Below are 19,656 nucleotides of genomic sequence, written 5' to 3' on the forward strand. Positions count from 1 at the left end.
TCCGTGGGGCTCTGCCTCTGTCGGGTCGCCTTCCTGAACGCAGGCTACTCGGTCAGTCTATCTGTGTGGCCCCGTCTCGGGGACTCGGGGCACCGCCGGTGCTGGAGCCCAGGCGGGGAGAGCCGCGCGCCTCTAGGAAGCCTTCCTTCGCCCGCTCCCCTGGCCCTCGTCTCGCCCCCTTCCCACGAGTTCCTCCTGCAGGACCCTCTCCCCCTCCCTCTCCCGTGCTCCAGACAGAGGACTCGCGCAGCTACAAGGCCCGCGGGGTGCGAAGGGCCAGCACCGGCCCCCCGCGCCGGATCCCAGCGCATTCCAGGTGCGCAGTCTCCGAGGGCGACGGGTCCCCAGCTCCACCCGCGGGCAGCTCCCGCATCCGAGGAGCTAAGAGAAGATCTATTAATTTCTCCGTGAAGAAATCGATGCTCTTGTCAGGGAGGCGATCGATGCCAGCCCTGCCCTGCCTGGCCCTACCCGGCCCGGGGGCCAGAGCTGGCTGGCGGGGGTCAGAGCCCGACGCTGGGACCCGGGGCACGGCGCGGTGGGGGGGACCGCGCCAGGACCCACCCAACCTGGACAGGGAGCTCACACCTTTTGGCTTCTAGCGCCACCCTGTGGCCTCGCCTGGAAGGCGCAGTCTTGGCTCTCTGGACTCCCTTCTTTGGCTGGTTTTAGGCGACCCCTTCCCCTTCTCTACCCCTTCTGTGTTTTCCTCCCCAGGTTCTGCATTTGGCCCTTTTGGGATCCTTTCCCTTTTCTTCCTAGGGTTCAGAGACTGCTCACCTAATTTACCCCAAGTGACATGCCCAGTCCCGCATGCACACGCAGTGAGGAGGGTGCTCTGGGGCTGGGGGCTGGCTAGCATGACCTGGACGGCAACATTTCCCCGGCTCAGTCATCTCCCCTCCTCCCCAAATCTAAAAATGCAGCTGCTTTAGGCTGGGAGAAATACCGTGTCAGCTTCCCACTGTCACCCCCGCCCCAGCAGACACCTCTAAGGCGTCCTGCAGTGGCCCCTCAGCGTCTCCCGGAGCTGGGGAGATCCTGGGGGAGAGGTTGGCGCTAGCGGCCCCCGAAAGGGGAGGGGGCAGAGTTGGGGGCGTCAGAGAGGAGGGGGCGGGGATGGAGCCGAGGGGCGGGGCGGGGCCGGGCGGGGGCCGCTGGCCCCGCCCTTTCCTGGCGGCTGGGTCTTTAACGCCGCCCTGCGCACATGTCGGGGGAGGCCTGGCAGCAGCAGCTCGGAGCGCACAGACGGCAGCCCGGCCGGAGCGAGGCGGGCGCCGCCGCGATGCTGCTAGGCGGACGGCGCGAGCAACTCGGCTGGCGCGACCGGGCTACGGGGCCGGGCAGCCTGCTGGCTTGGCTGATGCTGGCATCTGCGGGCGCCGCGCCCTGCCCGGATGCCTGCTGCCCCTACGGCCCCTCGGGGCTGCGATGCACACGGGCTGGGGCCCTGAATAGCCTCCACCACCTGCCGGGCGCGGAGAACCTGACGGAGCTGTGAGTGTCCCGCGGTCGAGCGGGCTCGGGGACAGGAGGGCGTAGCTGTGCCCCGAGGGTGCGAACTTGCCGCCTGTTTGCTGGGTCAGGCAGGGGTGGGTGCTGCAGAAGGCTGGCACCACGCAGCCCTTGGCGGTGCCCGGGCGTTCCTCCGTTGCCACCGTTGCCCCTCCGCAAGCCTCCCCCCCCAAGCCTCCCCTCTCAGTCACTGCCTGCATGTCGCCTAGGGCTCAGGGCAGTTGGTGCGCCGGCTTCCAGGAGAGCGAGGGGATTTCCATGGACCAGGTCTGCAAGAGCTCAGCCGTCTAGAAGCCTCTTTCTGGAGCTCGGCCAGAGGCCCAGGCTCTGCACTATGGAGAGGGATGGTTAGCTGCCGAAAACCCCTCAGATTGGCACCTTACCTTTACTTTTTCCCTTTTCTGGGGCAAACCAGCCCCCACCCCCTTCCTTGTCATGACCAGGCAACCCCAGCTCTTCCCTGGACTTGGGAATTGAGGTGGAATAGGTGGAAGGTGGGGAGGAGTCATAGCGTGGTGGCTGAGCTCTCCTCTTCCCATTTCCGCCATCCCTTGCCCTTGCCCCCAGGACCCTTTGATTAGGATGTGGGGAATGAGGCCCCTCTCCCTTTCCACTCTTGTCTCCTTACTTGGGGCAGAGAGTCAGGGCCCTTGCTTAGAGACCCTCCTCCCTCTGGGACGCAAAGCTGGGAGAAATCTCCAGCCTTCTGCAGTACTCTGACATCCTGCAGCAAATGGTTACAAAATACTCAAGTACTTTTTAGCAGCGGGTGAAATCTATGGGAGTATGCTGTAATAATTGTCCTAGAGGTACTCAAGCATCACATGGTAATGGCTGGAAAATACTTGAGTATTCTGTGTGGCTGGCAGGGCCAGCAAGACTTCTAGAAGAGGGAGGGAACTACTAGAAAATCGTGGTCTGGGGCTTAGAGGGTGGGAAAGGAACCCTGGCTTCGTGCAGTGCTGGGCTGGAAGGTATCCGAGGTGGGGATCATCACTGTCTGGAAGTTACTTGAGCAGCCCGCAATAATTGGCACTGAGTTATTCGGGCATGTCATGGTAATTAACGGGAAGGTACTCAATCTCTCTCTCTCTAATGGCTCTGGGGAGACCAGGAGGAGAGGAGATGGCCTTGCCTTGGTCTGGGCCCAGGTCTCTGCATCATGGAAAGGAGCAAGAAATCCAGGCTGCCAGCCTCAGTCCAGTCCTCTCATCATCCTGGGTCTTCAAACCCGGGTCCGGGCTCTGGAGTGCTCCCCATCTGTGTTCTTGTTTCCCAATTCCCCTCCAAGCCTCAACTGTGTCCAGTCCAGGATGGGGGGTAGGAAGAGTGGACAGGACAGGGCTGGGGACTGGGCAGCATGCAGAATGGTGAGCGGAGAAGTCCCCCTGGGTGGGGCTGCAGCCTGACCCCCCCAACCCGCCTACACAGACCCCTCCCTCATCCCTCACCCGCAGAGCTAACGAGGAGATAATGGACTCGAATAGACAGATTGATTATGAATCCAAACGAATGAGGCAGCTTTGAGCACACTGCCTGACAGCTCCACACACCCTGCTGGCCTACTGCACTCTCACCCTTCCCTGGGTCCCTACAGCTTGAAGCCCCCTGGGCAGGGACTGGGGATGGGGTGAGTAGAACAGGGACTTGCCCTCCCTTGGAGTCACTGGAGGTTATTTCCTAGGTTGCAGGGGACTTAGGACCTGATACCTGGCTATTCTTGTGGGGCCAAGGTTGGGAAGGGGGGAAAGGGAGGGGTCACTTAGGCTGGTCCTGGTTCCTACAAGTTAGGGGAAGTTTGAGGGTACAGGGGCAGTTCTGAGAACTGGCAGTGCGTCAGGGGCCCCGTCATGGGTGTGCGTGTGTGTGTGGCACACTAACATGCCACTGCAGGGCAGCTGAGTTCTCAGGAACTCCCTGGTATGCCGGATCCAGCAGCTAGGCAGGCCCAGGGCGTCAGCCACCCCCCAGCTCCTAATGCCTCCTCATTCTTCTTTCTTTCTTGTCTCCCTGTCTTATTTCTCTGGCGCTCTGTCCTTATCTATCTGTCTCTCTGTCTCCCTTTCCTTATCTTTCTCCTCTCCTCTGTCTCTCTCTCTCTCTCTGACAGTCTCTTCCTGCCAGTTTCCCTTTCTCTGTGTCTCTGTTTCACTCTCTCTTTGTTTTTCTGCCCTTCTGCCCACCTCTGTCCCCCACCACATTGAGCCTTTCCCACCCTCTCACTATGTGATCGGCCAGCCACCCTCTTCTCCCCACCCCACATGCTCTGACTCCATCCTCTCATTACCCCTCTCCTGCTTCCTGGGTCCGTCCTGGGGGTGCCTGACTGACAGCTCTACTCTCCCGCTCCATCTGCCCAAAGGGCGGGGGTTGGGGGGAGTAGGGGTTGCTGCTTGAGTATGGGGAACGGCAGAGGCTATGAGGGGCAGAGAGGGTGGGGTATGTGTATGTGTGTAGCAGTATGAGTGAGCCCAGACAGTGGCCCTTGAGCAGGTGTGTTTGAGAACACGCATGTGCATGACCATAGTCTTCCACTGCTGGGTGGGGCAGTGGCAGTGATGAGCCCAGGCCCTTTGTGGAAGCAAGTGTTTCAGCATGACCCCCCCCCCCTTTGTTGAGTGCGAGCCTGGGAGGCTTGGTACAAAAGTAGAACACCAAGCTGAGAATGGACTTGTATGTGTTTATCAATGTGAGTGAGTGTGCACATGAGAGACATATGTGAGCTTTGCTTATGTGTGCCCATGTGCGAGGATGTGAGCATGCACATGTGTGTGTTCCTGAATGTGGGAATGTGCAGATATTTGCAGATGTTTGTGCCTCTGTGTGTGTGTATGTTGTATGCTTGGGTGTGTGCATGTGTGCAAGAGGTGAGAGTGCGTAAGCGTGAGCGTGTGAGGATGGAAGTATGCATGTGCCTGTGTGTTTGTGCACACGCATGTGCACGTGTGACTTGCGAGGGGGTATCTCTATGCCCGCGTGTGTACGTGTGTGCATGCCAGTGTGTGTGTGAAGGCAGGTCCGTGTGTGAGTGGGTGCACGTGCGTGTGCTGTGTGTGACTGAGAGGAAGGCAGGTGGGCGGGCGTGGGAACCCAAGTGTGGGCCTGACGCCCGTGACTCCCATCCCCTCTCCCACAGGTACATCGAGAACCAGCAGCATCTGCAGCATCTGGAGCTCCATGACCTGAGGGGCCTGGGGGAGCTGAGGAACCTGTGAGGGAACTGGGGACTGGGCGGGTGTGGGCTCAGAAGGTCCCGGAGGGTGCAGGTCCCAGGGCCTGGGAGGACCTGAGAGGCTGGGGACCGAGTGATGTGAGTGTGGCAGGAGAGGGGGTTGGTTAGGAAGCTGAGGGTGCTGAGGGGTCCAGAATAGCTGAGGAAACTACGAGGAGGCTGGGGAGGGGCACAGGGCTCGGCAATGGGGACTGGGGGCGGGGCTGGGCAGACAGGGCCAGGGACCCAGAGCAGCAGAGGACCTGGGGCTGATCTCGAACACCCCTCCCCAGCACCATCGTGAAGAGTGGTCTCCGTTCCGTGGCGCCAGATGCCTTCCATTTCACTCCTCAGCTCCGTCGCCTGTGAGTGGCCGGGGATGGGCAGTGGGGGCGGGAGGCCACCCACACTTGGGCCACTAATGGGCTTGGCCCTCCCCAGGGGCCTGTTCTGAGGAAGGCCCCCGCCTGGTCAGGGAAGTGTCTTCGCATCTTCAGGGATGGTGCTCTTACCCTGCCAGCTAGAGGGCCTTCCTGCTGCCTCACTTCCGTGCTTCATGCTGCAGGGACCCTTCTCATGGGTGCCTGCCCACCCTCTCTTTGCGGGGTTCAGGTACACACCAGTCCAAAGGGAAGAAGGGGTGGAGCAGTACTCCTGTGTTCTACTTGGGGCTCCATTTCCCACCCTGCCCTGGTGGCGATGTGTCAACCGGCCCCTAGGATAGCCTGGGAGCTGGGTTATCAGATCTGCCATTTGTCACCCTCCCCAGTCCCAGGGTCATAGCTAGCCCTCCTGTAGAGGAGGGAGGAGGTCATGGATGGCAGAGAGAGACACTCAGTCCCTAGCAGCCCCTCCCTGGCCTTCTGAGGGCAGAAGTTCGGCTCTCCTGCCCCTTGCCATGAGCAAGTGGAAAGATGAGAAGGGTGGTGGGGCCTGCCATGAAGCTGTGCTGGGTCCTCTAAACTCTCTGCTGTGTCCAGCGAGTTAATGGCAAAAACAAAACAAAACAATAAAGGTGATATTGTCACTGATTAGGTGCTGGGGTTTCAGTTAAAAATGCGTCATCGATAACCCTTCACGGCAGTCATGTCAGTGAATCTTCACAATCATCTCAGAGAGAGAGAGTGTGTTATCTTTCCCGTTTCATAGATGAGGATTTTGAGAATCAGAGACCTTGAGTTTCTGGGCGGAGGCCACACAGCTGTAAGTGGCAGGATAGAACTTACACCCAGCTCTGTGTGGCTCTGAGGTGGGTGATGTTTCTGGCCCCCGTGAGGTTGTGCCTCTCCCACCCAGGCCCTGTAGATTCTAGGACGGCTCAGCAAGGAGAGGGCTCAGGGCAGGCCGGGCAGAGGCAGAGGGTCCCAGGAGCAGCCACTTGGAGCAGGGCACAGAGCCCTGGGGCTTCCAAACCAGTTTCCTGTGTGGCCTGGAGCCTGCACCTTGCTGGGCTCAGCTTCTCCACCTCCACCCCAGGCCAGCTGGGGGTCTGGCCTTTGTCCCCAAGGAGGGGCAGGAAGGAGGGGGAGGGGTATTGAAAAAGTCCTTTTAAGTTCCTTGTGGACAGGTAGAGAGCAAGGGAGTGTGGGAGCCTCAGTGGTCCTCCTCCTCCTCCTTCTCAGGCCCAGTCCTGGGCTCTGTGGGGCGGAAGCACAGATGGAGCCCCTTCCCCCAGCTGTGGCCTCAGCACTTTGCCAGCTGGGGCTGAAGCAGGTGGGGGAGGGGAGAGTGGCTGTTCCCTCAGATCCCCCTCCCTGGGGTCTGGGGAGGGGGTTAAGTGGGGTTAACCCTTGTTGTCCCAGTGAGAGGAGAGGGACTCACCAAGCCTTACCTGGCCCCCTCCCACCCCCCACCCACACACTCTGCCTCCCCAGGCTTGTTCTAGTTGCCTGGGTTGGGGAGAGGGAGCCAGATGTCAACTTCCTCTTCAGCTCCTTCCCCTCCCTCGCACTGGGTCAGAGTGAGGTCAGGTCGCTCAAGGGGTCTGTCTTGATGTGTCTCAATGCCCGCAGGAATCTCTCCTCCAATGCTCTGGAGTCTCTCTCCTGGAAAACTGTGCAGGGCCTCTCCTTACAGGAACTGTGAGTGCGGCCCCTTCCAGGGGCAGGAGCAGCAAGTGTGTGTGTGCTTGTGTGCACTTGCGTTTGTGTGATGCTGTGTCACTGTGTCTGTGTGGCACTGCATGGGGGGGTGTCTCTTTGGGGACTGTGTGATGCCTGTGGAACCCCCATTAATGTAGAGGCTGATGACCACCGTTGAGGGGGCTGCTGTCCTGGGTGGGGTGGGGGCACTGGCCTGGGTGACTGTGTGCTGAGCAGAGCCACAAGCCACTGCGTGTGCACACGGCACGTCCACCTGCATGCTCTAGGGCACCACGCACGTGATGGGTATGGCAGCAGTGGTCCGTGTGTACTTGGTGGGCATTCTGGCCTCTGGCTCCCTCTGGGAGGCCGTGCCCCTCCCTCTTTGTCACCATGCTGAGGGCCCTTGCCTGGCTTGTCACCCTGGGGAGCCTGGGGTAAGGGACTCCTATGCAGCCCCAGCTGGCTGTCTTGGGCTTTCTGTGTTCTATTTTTTTTAATAACATCTTGTTGCTGGGGCCCTCCCTTGCGTCCCCCTTCCCCTCTACACCAGCCTCCCTGCTGTCTGACTGCTCCTTCCACTCCAAATACTCCATCCCGAGGCTCCTCAGGCCCCACGCCTGCGCCTTCCCTGACTTTCTTGGTGTCCCCCCCACACCCACCAGGGTCCTGTCGGGCAACCCTCTGCACTGCTCCTGTGCCCTGCGCTGGCTGCAGCGCTGGGAGGAGGAGGGGCTGGGCGGCGTGCGTGAACAGAGGCTGCAGTGTCGTGGACAGGAGGGGCCCCTTGCCCTCATGCCCAACGCCAGCTGCGGTACGTGCTGGGGTGGGGTGAGGGGCTGGGAAAGCTACCTGCTCGGGGAGAGGGCACTGGGCAAGCACTGAAGGGGCAGGGGGAGCGGGCCTCGGCAAGGCCTGGGAGGACATCGTTGGGGCCTTGGGTTGTCGAGGAGGGTGGGGGAAGGGGCATTCTCCCCAGTAGAGCTCTGAAGCCACTCTTGGCTTTAACACCCCTTGCCCTCGGGCATCCTGGGTGGCCAGGTGTGCCCACGCTGAAGGTCCAGATGCCCAATGCCTCCGTGGACGTGGGGGACGACGTGTTGCTGCAGTGCCAGGTGGCAGGGCGAGGCCTGAAGCGGGCCAGCTGGATCCTTCCGGAGCTGGAGGGGTCAGCCACGGTGATGGTGAGAAGCCCTTCACCCCAGCCCCTCAAAGAGGTCCGGGCAGGGCACAGTGGACAAAGACAGCAAGACAGAGACACTGTGGGGGAAAGAGACAATGAGTAAGGAGCACATAGAGGCACAGGCTTACATTGTGGGGCAGCCCAGGGCACCCCAGGCTACAGTGGACCCACTAGGACTTAGGGCCCCTTTGTGGGAACATGGTGCTGTCTGCAAGACAGAGGGTCACAGTGCCCTCCCATGTTAGAGGTGAGAGGGCCCCAATAGACCATCCCTCTCCTACCACCCCCTTTCTGCATAAGGAAACTGGGTCCCAGGAAGGGGCACAATTTCTGTGGTCCTGCACCCAAGGTGAGTTCTTAGGGACCCCTGGGGTCTTTTTCTGGAGATTCTGGAAGCAGCATCCTCTTGGGTTTGTGATGAACATATTAGTAAAGGAGGCCGGGTCTGGCTCCAGCTCTTTCACTAATTAATTCTTGGAGTGACTTTCAGAAAAATCCCTTAATCGGCTTGAACTTTGGTTTTCTATTTTTTATTTTATTTTATTTTATTTTTTTATTTTTTATTTATTTATTTATTTTTTTGAGACAGAGTCTCGCTTTGTTGCCCAGGCTAGAGTGAGTGCCGTGGCGTCAGCCTAGCTCACAGCAACCTCAAACTCCTGGGCTCAAGGGATCCTCCTGCCTCAGCCTCCCAAGTAGCTGGGACTACAGGCATGTGCCACCATGCTCGGCTAATTTTTTGTATATATTAGTTGGCCAATTAATTTCTTTCTATTTATAGTAGAGACGGGGTCTCGCTCTTGCTCAGGCTGGTTTCGAACTCCTGACCTTGAGCAATCCGCCCGCCTCGGCCTCCCAGAGAGCTAGGATTACAGGCGTGAGCCACCGCGCCCGGCCTGAACTTTGGTTTTCTTATCTGTAACCTGAGGAGGTGGACATGGTGGCCTTCAGATGTCCTGCCTGCCTCTGGGCATTCTCTGACCTCTATCTCTGTTACCCAGACATGTCTTTGGGCACCTTCCCAGGTCTTGCGCCTGGTCCTTAGGCTGGAGATGGGCAGCCGAGAGTAGCCACAGCTAACTCAGGAGCCTGTTGCCACGGTCAGCAGGGGCTGACATCTGGGTGGCAGGAGTGGATGCACAGGACTGGGCTTCAGGCCAGCAGGACTGGGGTGCGGTATTTAGTTTGAAGGCCCTCGCTTTGGGAGGACAGTCAATTCTGGAATTTCTGGAGGCCCCTGGAACCTTGTTGAAGGAGGAACCCCTGGAGCCCTGAGCAGAGGTGGCGGGGTGTGGTAGAGGGGTCACTGGCCACTGAGGGGCTCCTCCCCTCCAGAGGTCAAATCCACCTAGAGTGAGTAAAGGAGAGAGGACGAGGCAGAGGCCATGTCTATGCGTGGAGAGACCTTAGATGAACCCTCTGTTTGGGGAAATTCCAGGTTTTTGCTTTCTCTTTGGGAGATTTACATGTGTACTGCCACCTGTGTTTTCTAGAAACTTCCTATAGGAAAGTCACACCCTAACAATGTTAAATAGAGGGGAAAAGAGTCTTTTCCATCTCAGTTGGGGGAGCAAGGGATGGTAGAGCAGCTCGAGGGGAGAGTTATTGGGAGGCCAGGCCCCAGCCAGGGTGAGTGGAGGAGAGGGGACAGCCACAGGGAGGGCTTTCCCACAGCATGATGGAATAAGAGCTTGCACGACAGGCTGGAGAGCTTTTCTGGAACCTTTGAACTTGCGTATTCCAGTGGAAGCCCAGGGACACCGAACCTACTCTGGCATGTAGTCAAGGGAATCCACGTCTATGAAGTTTCCAGATAGATGAGATTTGTCCATCACTTTATTTATTTTCTCATTATTTATGAAAATCACTGTCTAAACTGTCAGAAGATAATTTGTGTGCCTCTTCAGCTTACAAAACAAACCCAAAACTCCATGGTTCAGCAAGATTTAGAACTGTCTTGAGATCATATAACTTACACACGGCACGTCCGTGGTTTCTTAGGAAGAGAAGTTGAATCTGATCCAATCTTTTGATGGTGATTCAGAATCCAGTCACTTTACCTCCCTAACCTCACTCGCTCTCGTCATCTGCCGAAGGACTTGCCGCCGCCGCCGTGCTCTGGCTGCTGCCCTGTTGTCAGCACCGTCTCTGTGTGTCTGACCTCCCTGGGCTGAGCTGGGTTTGTCAGAACTGTGTGTGAAACGAGAACGAGTAGGTGGTGAGGTCCTAGTTGGTTCTTCAATGAGCTGTGTATGAGCTTGGTACTTGGGATTTGTGACATCTGCTTAGCTGCTTAGATGGATGCTTTTATTTTTCCTGTGGGGGCATTTTGTGCCTATTTTGAGGTTATTGGTCGTATTTTAGATTTTTCAGATCATTAAATATATGATCCAGGAGGTAGTCTATGAACAAGCTCTAAAGGAGCTATATTCCCTCCCACCTCTGTCCTCCTCCCCACCAGCCCTCCTCTCCTTTCCATCTGTTGCTAGAGGGGCTCCCCAAAGACATCAGTTCCAGCCCCCAGCCCCAAGCTGGCTGAAGCTCTTCCTGATTTCCCCTCTCTTCCCTGATCCAGAAGTCTGGGGGCCTGCCATCCTTGGAGCTGACTCTGGCCAATGTCACCAGTGACCTCAACAGGAAGAACGTGACTTGCTGGGCAGAGAACGACGTGGGCTGGGCTGAAGTCTCTGTCCAGGTCAACGTCTCCTGTGAGTCTCAGGGGCTGCCCCTGCACCCACCCCCACTCATCTCTTCTTCCCTGCAAAGAGGGTGGGGGGCTGGAGGAAAGGGTTGGATGTGCGTCTCCACAGCTGCTCCCTCCCAGCTGTTTCCAGATTCCCATGAAAACCTGATCCTTTGAGGGAAGTCCTGAGGGCTCGTCAAGGCCAGAGGGACGGAGATGGATTTCTTTCTGGCGCCCTGCCCAAGCCTTGCTACCTGAGGCCCTCAGCACCAGCTGCCCGGCTGTTCCCACCGCTCCAAACTACTTCTTGCCTGTCCCGCCTTACGCCTTTGCCCCGAATCCTACTTTTAAAAGAGGAAATTCCCCTCCTGAGCTCCTATATAGACTCCCTGCCTATTTCTCTAGGTCTGCCAGAAAGCTACCTGAAGCCTTGCACTTTGTATCATTTTTCTTCTTTTATTGTGACATATACATAGAAATGGGTGTAAAGCATGTGTGTTTGAGCAATACTCTTACCAGCACCTCCAAGATGCCCCACCTCTCACTCTTCACAACCCACTCTCTCCCCTACCTTATCCTGACTTTTGTGATAACCACTTCCTTGCTTTTAAGAACAATTTTTCACAAGTATGCCTATCAATATAGTTCTGCCTGTTCTTGTGCATTATATGAACGGAATTGTACTGCATGTGTTATTTTATATCTGGTTTCTTTCACTCAACATCGTATTGGTAAGACCCATCCATGTTAACGGGAGTTGCTGTAGTCCATTCACTTCACTGCTGCGTAGTATTCCAGGGCGTGGACGCTGGCCGGAATCCCAGTGTAAATTTCATATACTCACACATACACACACGTTTTTCCCTCTTAGTGAGGGGCTTTTGCTTTTTCCAGGCTGGGTCTATTTCAAACCCATATCTTTTTTCAACAAGTTTTTAACTGTGTATATTTTTTGCGTGTTCGGTTCTTAGGCCCCACTGCCTCATCTTCTGAAGCTTGATTACGCTTAATTTTCCAGATTCCTTACCCGCAAAGACTCCATGTTTAATTGCTATACGCTGGTACCCGCTTCTCCAGGGCTGTTACTTATTTATTCATGGCCCACCACTTAAGTTCCTTAAGCTTCTGAATTTTATGTCCCTGCTGCCTGATTTATTTAAAATTCGACGATTCTTCAAAACGTCTCTCCTTGTGAATTTCCTGGGGCCTGCTGACCTGTTTCTCTTAGGCCGCTACCTGTTTTCTGGTTCTATCCCCTTTGCCCCCTGGACTTGCCAGGGCCCTGCTGGGTTCCCTCCAGCCGCCCCCTGACTTCTCGCTGTCGCCCCTTCTGGCCCCGCAGTCCCGGCCAGCGTGCAGCTGCATGCGCCGGTGGAGCTGCACCACTGGTGCATTCCCTTCTCCGTGGACGGGCAGCCGGCGCCCTCTCTGCGCTGGCTCTTCAATGGCTCCGTGCTCAATGAGACCAGCTTCATCTTCACCGAGTTCCTGGAGCCGGCGGCCAACGAGACCATGCGGCACGGCTGTCTGCGCCTCAACCAGCCCACGCACGTCAACAACGGCAACTACACGCTGCTGGCCTCCAACCCCTCCGGCCAGGCCGCCGACTGGGTCATGGCTGCCTTCATGGACAACCCTTTCGAGTTCAACCCCGAGGACCCCATCCCTGGTGCGAGGGCCACCCTGAACCCTGTCCCCACTCCTGGGCTCCACCTGGGGTGGAGATCCAGGTGTCCAGAGAAGCCTGGCGCATTTTCTGCTATACCCTGACCCCAGAGGCCAGAGTGTCTGGTCCTGGACAGAAAGGAGTCTGGTGTCCTGGTGTCCAGCTCTGTGCTGGCCCCGTTGGCCCCTTCCCTCAAGCCAGGACTTCTGAACCCCTGAGCTATTCCATCCTTTTGGGCTGGCTGAAGAGAGAGCCATACACTGGGGCATTCCTAGCCCTGCTGGAAAATGGTCTCAGGCATCTTCTCCCTTGAGGTCCAGCAGCCCCACCCCCATGCCACCCTCACCCCACGAAGGGATGAGCCCCAGAAGGGTCGGGGGCCTCACTGCTCTCCTCCTCCATCTGACTGCTCTCTCTCCTCCCTCCTGCTGCAGTCTCCTTCTCGCCAGTGGGTGAGTAGCCCAGGCTGGAGGGCAGCTTCTGTCTGGTCCCTGGAGCCGAGGCTGGGGCAGAGGGTACAGCTCACCTAAGCCCTGAGAGGCCAGCTGGGGCCAGGGTGGGGAGCTGCTGGAGGAGACACGGTGCGTGCCAAGGCCCACCCTTCCTGCCCTGTGTCCCTACAGACACTAACAGCACGTCTGGAGACCCAGTGGAGAAGAAGGACGAAACACCTTTTGGGGTGAGCATAGAAGTAGAAGCTTGTGCGGGATGTGGGATCGGGAGGCCAGGCTAGAGGCTCATCTGCGTGGCATTTCTGGACAGAGTGGGGAGGTCATTGCAGTCTGGCATGAGCTCTGCCTGCCACCCTCACAGCCCCTGCAGGGGTCCATGGGGGAAGAGGAGGAGGAGTCGAGTCAGGGCCTGGCTCTGGGCTCCTATGCAGGATGGAGCAGTGGTTTGCTACGGGGAGCTCTGAGAGTGCAGGAGAAGCCCCTGGATCTAACCCCAGTCCCCACCCAGGTCTCTGTGGCCGTGGGCCTGGCTGTCTTTGCCTGCCTCTTCCTTTCTACGCTGCTCCTTGTGCTCAACAAATGTGGACGGAGAAACAAGTTTGGGATCAACCGTGAGTGGAGAGGCTGCAGAGTGCTGTCTGTCTGTCTGTGTAGCCTACTGGCTTTGTATCCTACTGACTCTGTCCTCTGTATGGGGGGCCTGTGCACGCGTGGAGTTCTAGGGTGTGTGTTTAGGGGATAGAAGAAGGCCTGGCCATGAGGCTTGTGAGTGAGAGTGTGTGTGTGAGTGTCGGGGCTGGTGCTGGGGTAGTTTCAGAGGCAGCAGCTGCTAATTGGTGGCTGGATTGTAGTCAAACACTAAGTGGGTCTGGGAGGTCTGGGCTTGTGGGGGGAGTCGGGGAGTTCTTTGGTGCCCATGGGGACAGGGGTTGGACAGGAGCCAGATCAGGAGAAGCCATGGTGCCTCCCCTTGTCCCTGCCTACTGTCTTGCCCCTGCTCCTCTGTCCTGCCCCTCAAGTTATGAGGTGGGGGCAACTGGCACCCAGTAAGCAGGGCAAGGTGTGGGCAAGCCCCTCCATGTGGCTGTTTCTCCTCCCCAGGCCCCGCTGTGCTGGCTTCAGAGGATGGGCTGGCCATGTCCCTGCATTTCATGACATTGGGTGGCAGTTCCCTGTCCCCCACCGAGGGCAAAGGCTCCGGGCTCCAAGGCCACATCATCGAGAACCCACAATACTTCAGTGATGCCTGTGAGGGGCTATGCAGGTCAAGGGCAAGGGAGAGTGTGGGCGTGTGCATGTAGAAGCCTCTGGGCCATCGTCCTTGCTCAGCCCAGGCCTGAACAATCTCCCCCACCCCTTCCCAGCCATAGCACATCCTTCCTGGGCTGCGATCAGCCTGGCTGCAGCCCCGCCCAAGTCACGGCTAGCCCACACCACGTCCTCTCCGGGCAGACGCAGCCCACGCTATGACACGTGGCTTGGTGAAGGAGTGAAGGCTGAATTTTAATCCCCATCCAGCCCCTTGGCCGGGCACCTTGTGCAGCACACAGCCCCGCTAGATAGTCCTGCTCTTGCCCCTACACATCCCTCCCGGGACCGGGGCCCCCAGCTGACCCTGCAAGCCCCTCCCAGGTGTTCATCACATCAAGCGCCGGGACATCGTGCTCAAGTGGGAGCTGGGCGAGGGTGCCTTTGGGAAGGTCTTCCTTGCTGAGTGCCACAACCTGCTGCCTGAGAAGGACAAGATGCTGGTGGCCGTCAAGGTCAGACCCTGATCACGAGGCACTGCTGGCCTGGGTCCCACCTGCAGGAGCACCATCGTATCAGGACAGAGTGCTTAGGCTTGTGGGTGGGATGTCAGGGTCTGACATGGCTCAAGACTGGGGGTGGGTGGGCTGCCCTGCATGCAGGGAAGGGAGGGCTGGGCCCCCACTCAGTCCTGTCCCCGCCCTTGCGGTCCAGGCGCTGAAGGAGGTATCCGAGAGTGCTCGGCAAGACTTCCAGCGCGAGGCGGAGCTGCTCACCATGCTGCAGCACCAGCACATCGTGCGCTTCTTTGGCGTCTGCACCGAGGGCCGCCCGCTGCTCATGGTCTTTGAGTATATGCGGCACGGGGACCTCAACCGCTTCCTCCGGTATGAGCACCTGAGCCTATTGTCCCTTCCCTACCAGCACATCCCTGCTTGTCTGTCAAACCAAGGGGGGACACCAAGAAGGATCAGGAAGGCATGTTCCTGTCCCCAAGGAGCTCTCAGGTGGTGGAGGAGGCAGGCGTGTGCATGTGGGGGTGGTCCTTGCAAAACACAGAGTGGCAGTAGCCAGGGATGGCGCGCTGGCAGAGGCCATGAGCTAAAACTTTGGGATGGGTGGGCTTTGCAAGAGGTATGTGTGCATTTGTGTGTGGCACGCAGGGGCCAGGCCTGCAGAAGGCGGCAGTTTAGATAATTACACTAACAACAATAACAAACATTTATAGGCATTTTCTACGTTTCAGGCACTATGTTATGTACTTTACAATTCATTCTTATTATGCTTCTACTCACTTGTACATAAATACCTTGCACAATAATATAAATATACATTTATTTTTTAGTCTTCAAGCATATGTTGCCATTTATACTTGAAGAAAGTTACAAAAAGAATTCATTTCTTTGGCTTTGGACAGAAAAACTCTGGTAGTTTATCTATCTGTGCTAATAATTTTCGTAACTTCAAGAAATGTACCTGTTTCACAGATGAGGCTTGAAGTGGTTAAGTGACTTGCCCAAGGACACACAGGTAGTGAATGGCCCAGGGGAGATGTGACGCTAGGCAGAAGCCCTGCTCTTAAGCTCTGACTGTGACGGTCACATGTTCCCTTAGTTGAATCCTTCCCCGATGAGAGCTCCTGCAAGGATGGGCCAGTGTTTGTTAGGCAGAGAAAGGACCGGGGTTTGGAATCAGCTGCTGCTTATCAGCTGAGCCTTCGGTGCCAAGTCCCTTTCCTCTCTGAGCTCACTTTCCCCACCGGTAAGAGGGACCGGGGTGGGGGCGGGGGGCTGTGGTTCTGGGTGAGCAAGTGCTGTGTGGTTGTCCCGCTGAGGATCATGATCTGGTGCCCAAATATCCCCTCGGGAGTGTTGGGTCATTCATGAGGTCAGCCTGCAGAACTCTGCTAGGAGAGATCCCTGAGTCCTGAGCTTGTCCTTGTGGATGGGGGCAGCCAGTGGAGGGTGTGGAGCAGGAGGGGGTGAGGCCAGACCCAGGGCTGGGTGTGGACTGGCACAGAGGAACCTGAGTCAAGAGAAGGCCAGAGAGAAGCCCATCCCCTCGCTCTCCAGACATGGTGCACACTCGGTGCTGGTCTCAGGGGAGGCAGGCCAGAGAGATGCCACCATCTGGGGCCCAGACTGCCGGAAAAGTGGCTCCAAATGCTGGATGGAGCACTGGGAGAATCGAAGGAGGGAATCACGAATGCTTCTAGATGAGTCTGGAAAGACTTCCCCTAGGAGGGGCCATCTGTTCCTTCTCCCCTGTAGGCCTTTGTACATCCAGTTCCCTATGCCTGGGACACTGGGCCTCCCTCCCAGCGGCTTTACCCTCCCCTGCCCTGGGCCCCTTCAGATGGCTTATCCCCCTCTTCCTCAGCGCCCGAGTCTCAGTTTAGATGCTCCTTCCTCCAGGAAGCCTTCCCTGATTTCTTCCCTCCCCACCCCTAGTGCCCCTCAGGTGCCCCTCGCACTGCACTGCTGTGACCTGTGTACCTGCGTCGTACTCTCCACTGTAGCTCTGGCGCTTGGCCAGAATAAGTACCTGGAATAAGTGAATGAGGAGAAAGTTGGCCAGTAGGAAAAGGCATTCCTGGCAAAGCGATCAGCTCAGGCAAAGCTTCAGAAGAAGGAATATTGGGGAATGGAGATGAGCGAGCAGGGACGACCTGGAGTGGTGGCAGTGGGGAGGAGGTGGGCATCCCAGAAACCTTCAGAAGGAAGGAAGCCCCCACAGGAATGGCTGGTACTGAGGGCAAAGGTGAGAGAGACAGGGGAGCAAGGAGGATGCCCGGGTTTCAGACTCAGAGCCTGGAGGGGGGAGGTTCCCTTCACTGCAGGACCAGGCTTGGGGGGAAGATATGGAGCTCAGCTTGGCAAGGGCTGAGTGTGCCATGCCCACGGCAAGAGAAGTAGGGGCCCGTCAGCGGCTGGAGTGCAAGGGGCCGGCCTGGGGGGACGGCATGGATATGGCAACCGTGGGCTCTCTCTGGTGGAAGCCTTGGAGGTGGGAACACCTATTCCAGCCTCCCGTCCCAGCCCCTGCAGACAGCTGCCTCCACTGTCCTTTCCTCCCTCCATTTCTGGTCCCCCAGTCTCTTCCCCATCACACTCAGCTGGAGGGGGGCTCCCCTTCCTGAGGCTCCTGCGCTCCCAGCCTCTATCCCTTCTCCCTCTCTTGCTCACAGGTCCCATGGGCCTGATGCCAAGCTGCTGGCCGGCAGGGAGGATGTGGCTCCAGGTCCCCTGGGCCTGGGACAGCTGCTGGCCGTGGCTAGCCAGGTCGCCGCGGGGATGGTGTACCTGGCGGGTCTGCACTTTGTGCACCGGGACCTGGCCACGCGCAACTGTCTGGTGGGTCAGGGACTAGTGGTCAAGATCGGTGACTTCGGCATGAGCAGGGATATCTACAGCACTGACTATTACCGAGTAAGGGTCCTTTGTCCCCCTCCCCTTCCCCAGCATCCACACAATAGACACCCTGGATCCCCGAGTCCACCGACCGGGACTGCCGCGCTCACCCTCCTCTTCCTCCGCGGTGTGGGGACTGAGAGTCCCTGGCTCTGGTTTTAAACGACCCACCTCAGCTCCAGTGGAGGAAGGGCTGTCTCCTCCGCTATCCCGGATGGAAACGGCACCACTGGGTTTCCCCTCTTAGCCCTGGCCTTGAGGGCCACGTCTATTTGTTGTTGTCGGTGGGGCTGCGGCGGGGCAGGCAGTGGGTGGCGCCGGGGAGGTGACGCGGAGCCCCGCCGGCAGGTGGGAGGCCGCACCATGCTGCCCATCCGCTGGATGCCGCCCGAGAGCATCCTCTACCGCAAGTTCACCACCGAGAGCGACGTGTGGAGCTTCGGCGTGGTGCTCTGGGAGATCTTCACCTACGGAAAGCAGCCCTGGTACCAGCTCTCCAACACCGAGGTCAGCCCCGTCCTGTGGGCCACCCCGTGCCGGCCACACCCATTTCCTGCCCCTTTGGGTACCTTTTTTTAGGGAACTCGGTCCCTCTTCTGCACCCTCTGCCACTGCCCAGGGAGACCCGTCCCAGCATCCTGCCCGCACCGTGCTCCCTCCACCCCCCATCCCTGTTTTCTTCCTCTCCTGTTCTTGCCTTCACCTGCCCTCCTATGCCCAGCCCAGCTGGCTCCTGGGGGAACCTCAAAGCACTTTGTAAGTGGAGCCAGACCCCCATCCCTAGCTGCTTTCACAGACCTAGCAGGCGGATCAGGGTGGAAGGGAGAGGCATGGGAAGAGGAGCTCAGCACAACAGGGCCTGACACTGCAGCAGGGAGACTGGAGGTTAGACTGTCCGAAGGACACTCCTGCTCCCTCCCTGCTGCCCTCCTGGCTGGCCACAGCCAGAGCAGGCCCCAGGTGTTCTGTCTCCCAGAGCAGCTGCCCCCACCCCTTCCTTGGCTTGCAGCTGTCAGTTTCCATTTCTCCTCCTAATGCAGTCTGCTCCCTGGAGGCTGGTGGGGTGGGGGAGAGGGTTATAGATTTTAATTTTCTCAAGCACTGAGAGAAGGAATGGAATTAGTGCCGCCCATAACCCAAGTCCTCTAATGGGGGGGAGGGGGGAGTAGGGGGAAAGAGGTTCCAGGCCCCTTCTCCAACCACAACCTGCACCATTTCTCCCTCTTTGGATCCCTTAGCTGTTTTAGTGGTCCTTCTTGGAGTCTAATTTTGATCTTTCTTGCTGCAGTTTCTTTTCAGAGGTGCCAGGTCCCTACAGGGTAGTAGGGAGAAGGGAGAAGGAAGTGGGGGTCATCTTCGACTTTAAAATGCAAGCCAGCAATTTTTCAAGGCCTTTGACTGCAATTCTGCTCCATTTTCTTTCTTCTCTTTGGAGCTGAGAGGCACAGGGCCCTTCCCCCACCCCCTTCAGCCCCCAACACCAAGCCATTGGATTTGGCAAATGCCTTGGCCCTCCCCTTCCCCAACCCACCTGGCAAGTCTTCTTAGTGTCTGATCCCAGCCTTCTAGAAGCAATCCTACCCTGAGCCCAAGCTTCCCAGAGTCAAGCCTTAATCCTTCCTACTTCTCAGAGTCAGAGCAGAAAGGAATCTTGGGGTCCACTGTGTCCATTTAGATTATCAGCAACCAAGAAGCCCAGACAAGCATGTGACTTGCCTTGGGAGCCTCAGTGAGGCAGAGGCAGCATTGGGGCTGGCCTCATCCTCCTGCCCCCAACTTAGCGTGCCCTCCCTTCCATCTCTCTGGTGGCCCCAGGCGATTGAGTGCATCACCCAGGGACGTGAGTTGGAGCGGCCGCGTGCCTGCCCACCAGAGGTCTACGCCATCATGCGTGGCTGCTGGCAGCGGGAGCCCCAGCAGCGCCACAGCATCAAGGACGTACACGCCCGGCTGCAAGCCCTGGCCCAGGCGCCTCCTGTCTACCTGGATGTCCTGGGCTAGGGGGCTGGCCCAGGGGCTGGGGCTGGGTAGCCGGAATACTGGGGCCTGCCCTCTGCAACCCCCATATCTCCCACAGCCCCCGGGTGATCTCAAAGCATCTAACTCACCCTCAGCATGCAGGGGGGACAGGTGGGGGCTGGGGGTAGAGGATGTTCCTGCTTCTCCTGGCAAGGTTCCGTCATAGCAATTATATTTATTATCCCTTG

The 19,656-nt window shown here is 57.9% G+C and overlaps 1 protein-coding gene across 2 annotated transcripts; it reads left to right on the forward strand.

Annotated features, from left to right (window-relative positions):
• The first annotated feature begins 1,215 nt into the window (after positions 1-1,215).
• NTRK1 (neurotrophic receptor tyrosine kinase 1) lies at positions 1,216-19,656 on the forward strand. 2 transcript variants are annotated; one of them, XM_012767689.2, is made up of 17 exons: positions 1,216-1,497; positions 4,652-4,726; positions 5,020-5,091; positions 6,739-6,807; positions 7,473-7,621; positions 7,849-7,991; positions 10,566-10,698; positions 12,016-12,342; positions 12,774-12,791; positions 12,963-13,018; positions 13,300-13,402; positions 13,893-14,039; positions 14,424-14,554; positions 14,754-14,926; positions 17,227-17,467; positions 17,798-17,956; positions 19,265-19,656. In XM_012767689.2, exons 1-17 carry the CDS (start codon positions 1,286-1,288, stop codon positions 19,448-19,450), a joined length of 2,394 nt encoding a protein of 797 aa, XP_012623143.2. In that variant the 5' UTR covers positions 1,216-1,285; the 3' UTR covers positions 19,451-19,656. The 2 variants fall into 2 exon arrangements, with proteins under 2 accessions (XP_012623143.2, XP_012623144.2); XM_012767690.2 differs by lacking the exon at positions 12,774-12,791.

The sequence above is a fragment of the Microcebus murinus genome, chromosome 2 (assembly GCF_040939455.1).
Source record: "Microcebus murinus isolate Inina chromosome 2, M.murinus_Inina_mat1.0, whole genome shotgun sequence".
NCBI lineage: Eukaryota > Metazoa > Chordata > Mammalia > Primates > Cheirogaleidae > Microcebus > Microcebus murinus.

Excerpts from the sequence above, each read along its gene's own strand:
- NTRK1 (XM_012767689.2), top strand. The coding sequence starts at position 1,286 with ATGCTGCTAGGCGGACGGCGCGAGCAACTCGGCTGGCGCGACCGGGCT. Across the intron at positions 5,092-6,738 it reads ACTCCTCAGCTCCGTCGCCT|GAATCTCTCCTCCAATGCTC; the intron begins GTGAGTGGCCGG and ends CAATGCCCGCAG. Across the intron at positions 6,808-7,472 it reads GGCCTCTCCTTACAGGAACT|GGTCCTGTCGGGCAACCCTC; the intron begins GTGAGTGCGGCC and ends CACACCCACCAG.